General features: G+C 43.0%; 1 protein-coding gene across 1 annotated transcript in view; it reads left to right on the top strand.

Annotated features, from left to right (window-relative positions):
• Positions 1-12,109, top strand: part of SLC29A4 (solute carrier family 29 member 4) — an 889,038-nt gene that overhangs the window by 798,898 nt on the left and 78,031 nt on the right. Inside the window, exon 15 of the mRNA XM_044304489.1 lies at positions 6,659-6,846. Within this exon, the coding sequence (XP_044160424.1) occupies positions 6,659-6,846 (188 nt within the window). The remainder of the gene's footprint in view (positions 1-6,658; positions 6,847-12,109) is intronic.

Raw genomic sequence — 12,109 nt, 5'->3', positions numbered from 1 at the left:
TAACATGGGGTGTTTCTGCAAACTACAGAATCCGGGCAATAAATATTGAGTTTTGTTTGGCTGTTAACCCTTGCTTTGTTACTGGGAAAAAATTGATAAAAATTGAAAATTTGCCAAAAAGTTTAAATTCTTAAATTTCATCTCCATTTGCCAATAACTCTTGTGGAACACCTAAAGCGTTAACAACGTTTGTAAAATCAGTTTTAAATACCTTGAGGGGTGTAGTTTCTTAGATTGGGTCACTTTTCTGGAGTTTCTACTCTAGGGGTGCATCGGAGGGCTTCAAATGGGACATGGTGTAAATAAACCAGTTCAGCAAAATCTGCCTTCCAAAAACCACATGGCACACCTTTCCCTCTATGCCCTACCGCATGCCCGTACAGTAGTTTACGGCCACATATGGGGTGTTTCTGCAAACTACAGAATAAGGGCAATAAATATTGAGTTTTAGACTCAAGATGGTGGCTCACTCCAGGCAGAGTTCTGGAATAGGTGCTGCTAACCCAAAATAGAGGGACACCCACCCTCTAGTAATAAATGATAAATGTATAACCAGAGTTAGGGCAAGCACACAACACTTGGACCACAATAATAGATAATGTGAATAAAATGTAATGAAATCACAATCAAGCTAAACATGTGTATAATATAAAATCCACAATAGGAAATTCTCCATAAAATTCAAATAAAATCAATTGCAATGCTTGAAACCAAATTCCACACAAATTAAGTTTATAGATGGAAGTAGTCCCTTATATTCACAACATGCTAGAGTATAGATATATATCTGCACCGTAGTGAATTGCTCTACAGTTGCTGAACTCCAATATCCAGTATGCAGATGAGCACACACACAAGTTAATGATGAGACTCCAAACTCCTGCACAATATTCAAATGCTATGTGGTCAGTGGATACCAGTGTGGGCAATGCGAATCCACCCAACTAAACTCCGGCTAATGTGGTGTCTCACACCGCAGTATCGTTTAGCACAATATTGTATGTAATAGGGTAAATGTTTATATTGATTTTGGTTTCATGCCCGTCACATATAAAGTTCCACAAGTCGAGTCTTCTTACCTTCCGGTTAGTTTATGTCTTGTGTGTGCGTCTTTATGGTTGCGGGAGATAGACGAGCGGCGCGTGAGTCCTGATTGTCCGAATTTTCCTCTATTTCAATATTTTTAGCATGGCCATGCATAAAGGTGCAGAGGTGCTTCTTTTACAGGTGTGCAGCCCAGACGCTTTTCGGGAAATCCCCTTCCCTTCATCAGTGGTACAGCATCACCTGTCTGCCTTCGCCTTTTATATCCTCGATAAGCACCAAATCCTGGATCACTGGATTCACTTTAAAAGGAAAAATTTGCATGGGTTTTTCGCATGCGTTTTTTTGTATACGTGCGTTTTTCATAATATATGCTCCTTCTTACAGTCTACACATCTTGTATGAACAGAATTATTGTTACAGCTTGCCTACCATGAGTTATTCCTATTTTAAATACTAAATCTCCAACATGAGGTAAAACGGAGTGGATTATAGTCCACCCTATCATGTGGATACATTAATTTGACCTGACTTTTGGTAATTTTAAGTCTCCATTGCAATATACATTATTAATAAATATTGATAATAAATATAATAATTAGTCAATAAGAATATATAAAATGTATGCAATATACAATTTATTAAAAAGAGGATGAGAGAGAAAGTTAAAATGCATCAGGTGTGGTTAAAGATATACAACTTTTCTAGGGGTCCAAATTATGTTGGACTTGATCATGATGTATAGGGCTGGGGGCCCGCGTCCGAGTCCACGACTCAGTGCCGATAAACGGCCTGACTGAGTCGTGAGAGTCGGATCGGGGGCACCCAGTCTATAAGAACCCGAAGATCTCAAATTCTGCGTTCAGCTCCACTGGCAACAACGATCCAAACTCATAGATATGCCTTGATTCTATCCTGGACATCTGCTTAATATAGTTCCCTCCCCCCCCCCCCCCCGCCAGTGTTTCTCTACCTTTTCAAGCGCCATAAACACCAGGCCAGACGGGTCTTTATTATGTATGTCTTTATAATGTTTAGATAAACAATGTTTGTCATACCCCTTTCTTATGTTGGCTATGTGTTCAGCCATCCTGGTTTTCATAGGACGTATGGTTCTGCCTATGTACTGTCTCCTACAAGGGCACTGGATCAGATAGATAACACCGGCAGTGTTACAGGTTAAGCAGTTTTTAATCTCCCATGTGTGGTTATTTTGTGTAGAAGAAATTGTGGTGATCTTCCTAGATGTAGAATTAACCTTACATGCCATACATTTGCCGCATTTAAAAAAGCCCTTAAGGTACATCCAGGTACCCAAGATTGTATTCTTATTTTTCGGTATTTTTGATGGGGCTATTTTTAGACCTAGATTTGGTGCTTTTGTAAATGTTAGTAACTGCATAACTGGTAGGAGATGGCCTATCTTTTTGTCACTCAGAATGTGGTGCCAGTAGGTTCTGATGATTCTTTGCAACCGCTTATGACTACTGTTAAATGGGAGGATAATTCTGGTGTTTATGGCTTCACTATCTTGTGTTGTTTCAGTCACTGGTTCCTTGTTTGTGAACCAGATTCTTCTATCTAGTTTCCTGGTTCTCTCTAGTGCTGTATTTACCACCTTTTCGGGATATTTCCTCTCTATGAACTGATCCTTCATTTTAGCCGCTTCCACCTCAAAGTCTTGGTCATGTGTGCAGTTTCTTCTGATTCTGCGGAACTGTCCGAATGGGACATTCATCAGCCAGCTCGGCAGATGACAACTTGAGAACTGTATAAAACTATTCTTAGATGTGGGCTTTGACAATGTATTGCATATACAAACCGGATTCCAAAAAAGTTGGGACACTATACAAATCGTGAATAAAAACTGAATGCAATGATGTGGAGATGGCAAATGTCAATATTTTATTTGTAATAGAACGTAGATGACAGATCAAACGTTTAATCCGAGTAAATGTATCATTTTAAAGGAAAAATATGTTGATTCAAAATTTCACGGTGTCAACAAATCCCCAAAAAGTTGGGACAAGTAGCAATAAGAGGCTGGAAAAAGTAAATGTGAGCATAACGAAGAGCTGGAAGACCAATTAACACTAATTTGGTCAATTGGCAACATGATTGGGTATAAAAATAGCTTCTCAGAGTGGCAGTGTCTCTCAGAAGCCAAGATGGGTAGAGGATCACCAATTCCCACAATGTTGCGCAGAAAGATAGTGGAGCAATATCAGAAAGGTGTTACCCAGCAAAAAATTGCAAAGACTTTGCATCTATCATCATCAACTGTGCAGAACATCATCCGAAGATTCAGAGACTCTGGAACAATCTCTGTGCATAAGGGTCAAGGCCGTAAAACCATACTGGATGCCCGTGATCTCCGGGCCCTTAAACGACACTGCACCACAAACAGGAATGCTACTGTAAAGGAAATCACAGAATGGGCTCAGGAATACTTCCAGAAACCATCGTCAGTGAACACAATCCACAGTGCCATCCGCCGTTGCCAGCTGAAACTCTACAGCGCAAAGAAGAAGCCATTTCTAAGCAAGATCCACAAGCTCAGGCGTTTTCACTGGGCCAGGGATCATTTAAAATGGAGTGTGGCAAAATGGAAGACTGTTCTGTGGTCAGACGAGTCACGATTCGAAGTTCTTTTTAAAAATCTGGGACGCCATGTCATCCGGACCAAAGAGGACAAGGACAACCCAAGTTGTTATCAACGCTCAGTTCAGAAGCCTGCATCTCTGATGGTATGGGGTTGCATGAGTGCGTGTGGCATGGGCAGCTTGCATGTCTGGAAAGGCACCATCAATGCAGAAAAATATATTCAGGTTCTAGAACAATATATGCTCCCATCCAGACGTCATCTCTTTCAGGGAAGACCCTGCATTTTTCAACAAGATAATGCCAGACCACATTCTGCATCAATCACAACATCATGGCTGCATAGGAGAAGGATCCGGGTACTGAAATGGCCAGTCTGCAGTCCAGATCTTTCACCTATAGAGAACATTTGGCGCATCATAAAGAGGAAGGTGCAACAAAAAAGGCCCAAGACGATTGAACAGTTAGAGGCCTGTATTAGACAAGAATGGGAGAGCATTCCTATTTCTAAACTTGAGAAACTGGTCTTCTCAGTCCCCAGACGTCTGTTGAGTGTTGTAAGAAGAAGGGGAGATGCCACACAGTGGTGAAAATGGCCTTGTCCCAACTTTTTTGGGATTTGTTGACACCATGAAATTCTGATTCAACATCTTTTTCCCTTAAAATGGTACATTTTCTCAGTTTAAACATTTGTTCCGTGATTTATGTTCTATTCTGAATGAAATATTAGAAGTTGGCATCTCCACATCCTTGCATTCAGTTTTTATTCACGTTTTGTATAGTGTCCCAACTTTCTTGGAATCCGGTTTGTATATCTTTGTCCTAATACTTTTATTTTCAAATCCAAAAATTCTGTCTCTTCTGCAATATTCAAGGTGAATCTTAAATTTAACTGGTTTTGATTGATTTCTTTCAGGAATGTTTCCAATTCCACTCTACTCTTTTTCCAAATAAAGATGAAAGATGAAAATAAAAGTATTAGGACAAAGATATACATGCAATACATTTTCAAAGCCCACATCTAAGAATAGTTTTATACAGTTCTCAAGTTGTCATCTGCCGAGCTGGCTGATGAATGTCTATCTCCCGCAACCATAAAGACGCACAAACAAGACATAAACTAACCGGAAGGTAAGAAGACTCGACTTGTGGAACTGTATATGTGACGGGCATGAGACCAAAATCAGTATAAACATTTACCCTATTACATACGATATTGTGCTAAACGATAATGCGGTGTGAGACACCACATTAGCAGGAGTTTAATAATGGATTTAATAAATATAATAATTGAATTTTTGGCTCCATTTAACCAGTGTCATGAAGTACAATATGTGACGAAAAAACAATCTCAGAATGTCCTGGATAAGTCAAAGTGTTTTAAAGAAGTTATCACCACATAAAGTGACACCGGTCAGATTTGCAAAAAATGGCCTGGTACTTAAGGTGAAAATGAGCTCGGTCCTTAAGGAGTTAAAAAAAAAAAAAACCTGTGTTGGCTACCTCGTCCTCCTCCACCACTGCTTCCACCTACACCGCTACGTCCACCGCCTCCTCAAACTCCTACTCCATATGGACCTCCACCTCCAAAATCAAGTTTTTATTTATTTATTTGTACGTATTTTATTTTGTCATTTCACTAATTTGTCTGTTACATTTTAGAGTGAAATGCACCAATTTTTGGGTGTGATATACCCCTTCTCTACCTAGTAGACAGGTAACATTTCACTAATTTGCCTGTTACATATTTGGGTGAAATTCACCAATTATTGGGTGTGATATACCCCGGCTGTACCTAGTACACAGGTAAAAACATTTCACTAATTTGTCTGTTACATTTTCGAGTGTGATACACCACTGCTCTACCTAGTAGACAGGTAACATTTCAATAATTTGCCTGTTGCATATTCGGGTGAAATTCACCAATTTTTGGGTGTGATATACCCCGGCTGTACCTAGTACACAGGTAAAAACATTTCACAAATTTGTCTGTTACATTTTCGGGTGAAATTCACCAATTTTTGGGTGTGATATACCACTGCTATACCTAGTAGACAGGTAAAAAAAAATTCACTAATTTGTCTGTTACATTCTTGGGTGACATTTGACCATTTTTGCCGTAATTAAACCCCTGCTCTGCATAGGTCTCTCTTTCTCAGGCTCCCTCTCCGGAGTGGAACCCAGATTCGATGATAACCGTGATCAACATGGTAGGCTCAGAAAAGAACATCGAAAGTTGATAGAGAAGATATCCAAATGGATCGTGGACGTCACGGTGACATGTGACATGGTGGAGCAGTATTTGTGCACAAGCCTACACGAACTGACTGATGGGTCTCTAAATTGGGCACATGGCCTGATCTTGCCCTTTATGCCTTGGAGGTGCTGGCCTGCCCTGCAGCTAGTGTATTTTCTGAACGTGTGTTTAGCACGACTGGAGGGGGTTATCACAGGTTATATTTCCTAATGTTTTGGGGTGTGCCCTAATTTAAAAAAATATAAATAAATTTAAAACCAAAAAGCAGTGTAGGCTACCTCCATATAGACCTTGTCCTCCTAGATCAAGATGATTATTTTTTATGTTTACGTATTTTATGTTATTTAAATTCATTTCCCTGTCCACATTAGTTTGCAGAGCACTTGACATGCTCTTAACCACATTTTGGTGCCATTTGCAGCCCTCTAGCACTGACATTCATGACATTTTTACAGCCATTTTAGTGCTCCAAAGTTCGAGTCCCCTATGAATTCAATGGGGTTTGAGTTCGGGCCCGGGGTCAAGTTCGGGTCCCGAACTCAAACTTTTTTGTGAAGTTCGGCCGAACCCGTTGAACCCGAACATCCAGGTGTCCGTTCAACTCTAAACAGGGGCCCTAATTCAAAGGGATCTGATTTGTGAGATTTCTTTTAAGCCCTAATTATATTTTTTGTGTAAATAAGTATATAATTAATTAAAAATAAAATTGTTTTGTAGATCAAAGTTTAATGATATTTTGCCATATTATTTTTGTAGATATGATGTTCCATCGTTATCTGGTGTTGCGAGTGATTTGGGCTTACATGCTGTCTATCACTGTGACATATTTCATTACTCTTTGTCTTTTTCCTGGATTGGAGTCAGAAATCAGGAACTGCACAATGGGAGAGTGGCTTCCCATCCTCATTATGGCTATATTCAACCTGTCAGACTTTGTCGGCAAGGTAGGTTTTAGTTATATTATTCTTGTGTTTATTTTGACTGTAATTTAAAGTGTATCTTATTTGACTTACAGGCAGGCCATGATATGAATTAGGTTTGGAGGTCCTGGATACAGCTCTGTGTTTCCTGTCAACCTGGCCAACATAATTAAAAGCTAATGTGGTCCATAAGGCATGGATGTTGTCCATATAACTGCTGTTGTTCAAAGAATGCAAACAGTAGTATTCCTCATAACAGGAGGTCTGATTTCAATTGTCTATTTGAAAATAAAAGTAGGCAAAAGAAAAAGTAATCAAACACATGACTTATGGTCTGATATGATATACAAGTGCATCTCAATAAATTAGAATATCATTGAAAAGTTAACTCATTTCAGTAATTCAATTCAAAAAGTGAAACTCATAATATACAGATTTATTACATACAGAGTGTGATTTCAAGCATTTATGTCTTTTAATGTTGCCGATTAGGCCTTATAGCTAATGAAAACCCAAAAGTTAGTATCTCAGAAAATTAGAATGTTGTGAAAATGTTCTCACCCAAGATGAACTTGATGGATGGATGGATGGATAAGTCTTTTCAGATGTGCCAGGGCAAAAAAACATGGGAATCTTCCAATTCTTTGAGATGGTGATCACTGGAAACCATGCATAGAAGATGATCGTACAATAGATTGCTGGGTAGTAAGCAAGGTCAGGATCAGAGTCCCTAGTATATCCCTGAGGGGAGGGAAGGGGCTAGTAGACCCTGTCTACCTATACGGAGAACTTGCCCCACAAGGAGCGACCCCGTCTGGATACCTATCCCTGGTGGGGGCCGGTATCCCTAGTGTACCCTAAAGAAATCCTGATGTGTCACGTTTCAGTTGAAAAAACTCATCAGGGGAAATAAAAATTACAGGGTAACAGGCAAAGAAACGCCTGTGAATATAGCAATACTGGTAGCCAAGTGGGCTAAAATTGTTGCACTTAAAGCTAGACAGGCTACAGGCTATGAGCTGGGTCATTAAGGCCAAGGTGGCTCAAAAGCGACAAAAAATGGACCAGTGGGACCAGTTAAAGCTCAAAGTACAGTGGCCAGGCCAGTGGGACCTGACAATATACTTGTCTTCACAGTAAGACCTCAAGTGCTGGCATGCCAGTGGGCTGCTGTCGCACAATAGGGCGCTGTACAAATGCGCAGTATGGTCTCTGTGGGGCCCAAAACGTAGAGTATGAAGTATGGGGCTGTCAGCAACTGCTTACCTTCTAAGCACCGCTTTTCAAGGAAAACACAGCGCGCCATCAGCCAGGGTGCACCCTCCGAGGTCACGTGGGGCCGGGTAAGCTTGAACGCGTGATCGGCGGTCCTGCATGCCATGGAACGCAGCGTTCGGCAGCGCGTGCATCCCAGGTCAGGCCCAGGGAGCTGCAGAGATGGAGGTGTGCTAAGCGTCAGGGGCGGAGGGACGTGGAACGCAACGCCCGCCACCGCCGCTGCGTGACACGCAGGATCGAGGGAGGGACCAATAATAGAACAACCTGGGGCGGGTGGGTTACCTAGCAACTGGGACGCTGTGACCAGTGTCACAGGGAAACAACAGCTGCAGAGGAGACCAGCATGTCAGCGGTCCCAATTGTACAGCAAAAAGGAATTGCTGAGCTCACAGAGCTATATATGTGCTTAGATAACACAGACAAACAGTCCCAGTTACAGGGACAATAAGACTGATGGTGGGGCTCAGAGAAGAAGTAGACAAAGGGTGAAGGGTAAATGGACAAAAAGGGGGAGGGCAAGAACCATAATCCAAAGAAAGGAGGGGCACAGCTGTGATCATGTGATCACAAGAAACAGCTATAATTAAGCTCTTCATTGAGGCCCATTGGAGTCATGGATTTTAAATAATAGATCCAGCGGGTTTCACGCTGCAGGATTGCCCTATCCCAGTCTTTCTCCCCGACGTGAAGGGAAAACTCTGTCAATGCCCATGACGGACACATGGGCATTGCCATTATGATGATTCTGGATGTGGTTGGCTACTGGTGTATCCTTGCCCTTGGCTATGTCGTTAAAGGGAACCTGTCACCGGGATTTTGTGTATAGAGCTGAGGACATGGGTTGCTAGATGGCCGCTAGCTCATCCTCAATACCCAGTCCCTTTAGCTCTGTGTGCTTTTATTGTGTCAAAAAATCGATTTGATACATATGCAAATTAACCTGAGATGAGTCCTGTCCCTGACTCATCTCACATACAGGACTCATCTCAGGGTAATTTGCATATGTATCAAATCGATTTTTTTGACACAATAAAAGCACACAGAGCTATGGGAGCTGGGTATTGCGGATGTGCTAGGGGTGATCTTGCAACCCATGTCCTCAGCTCTATACACAAAATCCCGTTGACAGGTTCCCTTTAAGGTGTTCGCCCACCCGCCTGCGAAACTCGCGGATGGTTTTACCGACATATTCTTTGCCGCATTCACAGGCGAGGCGGTAGATCACCCCGCGGGTCCTACAATTGATGAAATGGTTAATGGTATAGACCTTCCCAGTGTTATTACTGCGGAAAGTCTTACCAGTTTGCAGGTGGCTGCAGGCAATGCACCTGTAACAGCCTTTGATGTTAGACTGTAACCATGCAGAACCAGAGGGTACAGGCGGTATGAACTCACTCGAGACCAATCTATTGCAGAGATTACGTCCTCTGCGGTAGGTAATATTGGGGTGTTGCCCCAAAACCTCTCTGAGATCTGGGTCCATCAGAAGTACACCCCAGTTGTTGTGTATGATGTTGTGAACCTCAGGTGCTGCATGATCAAAAGTACTGACCAGGCGAATGAGATTCTCTGTCTGTGCCTGGTTAGACTTAGGAATTAAAAGATTTGTGCGGTCTACCTGCAGTGCTGCTCTAAAGGTTTGTCGAAACACCTTGTCAGGGTATCCTCGCTGAATGAATCTCAGTCGCAGGTCAGCGGCCTGTTTGATATACTCTTTTTTAGACAAGCAATTTCTCCTAAGACGGAGGTACTGACCCTTTGGGATACCTTTCTTAAGTGGGAGCGGATGATGGCTCTCCCATTTAAAGAGGACCTTTCCCTATTTTAAAAACTAAAAACTAACTATATCAGTGGGCAGAGCGGCGCCCCCTGCACTTACTAGTATGTCTGGGCGCCGCTCCGTTCGCCTGGTATAGGCTCCGGTGTCTGCAGCTCCTTCTTTTGTACTGGGCGGAGTTTTTGTATTAGGGTTGTCCCTTGCTGCAGCGCTGGCCAATCGTAGCGCACAGCTCATAGCCTGGGACTCTCAGGGCCTTCACCAGGGAGCAAAACAAGACATCATCACCATTCCAGATGATGAAAATGTTGTCGATGTATCGCGGCTACAGTCCCATGGGATCCATGAGAGCGGATCCAGCGTCCGTAAATACCAGGGTCTCCTCCCACCAGCCCAGGAACAGGTTAGCGTACGACGGGGCACAGGGACTCCCCATCGCAGTGCCCCTGAGCTGGTGGTAGACCCTCCCACTGAAGGAGAACACATTATGGGTAAGCGTGAACTCCAACAGACGGAGGATGAAGAGACTGTGGGCGTGATACTGACGACCTCGGCTTCTCAGAAAATGTTCCACAGCCTTAAGTCCCAAGGAGTGGGGGATACTAGAGTACAGTGCCTCCATGTCTATACTGGCAAGTAAGCTGTTTGCCTCTGTATAGATCCCCTCCAACCACTTCAGGAGGTCTGTCGTGTTGCAGGTGTAGGAGGGAAGGGTGGTCACAAATGGGGCCAGAATTTTGTCTACGTATATGCCCGCATTTTGGCAAAGATTACCTACCCCTGAGACTATAGGGCATCCCTTGAGCGGGTTGATTCCCTTGTGAAGTTTAGGGAGGCAATAAAAAGTTGCCATGCAGGGCACGGGGGAAACAGAAACTTGAACTCTTCATCAGAGATGATATGTGCCAATTTGGCCTCCTCTAGGATGTTTTTTTAGTTCTGACCTAAACTCGTTTGATGGATCACGAGGTAACACCTCATAAGTAGAGGGATCACACAAGAGGGATGCGCACATTGCTCTATACTGACTTTGATCCATGACCACCGTGTTGCCCCCCTTGTCTGAGGGTTTAATTACAATGGAACGGTCATTCTTGAGGTCAGAGATCACGGTGGCCTGGGCTCGGTCAATATTAGAGCAATGTGAAGGTCTAAGTTCCTCAACCTGATGTGAAACTAGGTCTAAAAACATATCAAGATGGATCGGCAGATACTGGTGGCATTTTGTTGCTTTTTACTTTCAGGTTGGCGAAAGGACCCAGCCCGTCGTGTTGTGCTGGCTCCCTGTCGAGATCAAAGAGCAAGCGTACGTCCGACAAGATCTCGGGGGGGGGGGGGGATACCTAATTCACGGCACTGTTTCCTTTCTTGCAACTTGAAGAATTTATGCCAGCGTAACTTGTCGAGCAAACAGATTGAGATCTTTAATGGTATCAAATCTGTTAAAATTAGGGGTTGGCACAAATGAGAGACCCAGTTGGAGGACCGGTTGCGTAATGGGTAATTTGGGGGCGGAGGGTTAGATTGCCCTTGATAGGAAGTCCCCCCTAAAAAACGACGGTCCCTTCCACGTGAACCTCCTCTTTGACGCCCCCTGCGATTCCCTACCCGGGAGGATTGTCTACTGCCTTTCAATGTACTATCCGAATCTGAAAATTCTGTTTCGGTTGAGGATAGATCAGTCTGTGCGCCCCCGGTTTCACCTCTGTGATCTATAGAGGAATAAATCCTATTCTCCTTGAAGTCTGCCAGATCTCTCACAAATTGGCGGTGTTTCCATTCTTTTAGATGATATTGGTATTTGTCAAGGTAATTTTTGAGTTGCTTCTCCTTGGTAGAAAACTCCGCCTCATGTGAGAAGGTCAGGGCAGCTTCAATGCTTTCAGTAACTTTTTTGTTTATGATTTCAAGTTTATTCTTCTCCTCGGCTAGAAGGAGACGCATAAAACGTAGAGAGCTATTGGTGGCCTCCTGTTCCCACTTGCTTAGGAAGCCAGGGCTCCTGAATCTCGCCACGGGCAGAAGCGAGATGCAAAGTCCGTGTAGGATGATGTTTCAGATAGCTCTCTAGGCTCTGTGTCTCCCACCACGAGAGAATCTGGTCTCTATATACATCCGCCAAATCCTTAAAGGCTGCGTTAAAGGAAGGAGTGTATATCTTTTGTGAAAACTCTTTATCAGAGAAAACTTCCTGAGCCTCCACCAGCCAATTGTCTGCACTAAAGCCAGTTG

This window comes from Bufo gargarizans, chromosome 8 (assembly GCF_014858855.1).
Source record: "Bufo gargarizans isolate SCDJY-AF-19 chromosome 8, ASM1485885v1, whole genome shotgun sequence".
In the NCBI taxonomy this organism is placed as follows: domain Eukaryota; kingdom Metazoa; phylum Chordata; class Amphibia; order Anura; family Bufonidae; genus Bufo; species Bufo gargarizans.
Note: the sequence above shows the minus strand (reverse complement) of the source record. Positions and strands in the feature narration are given on the sequence as shown.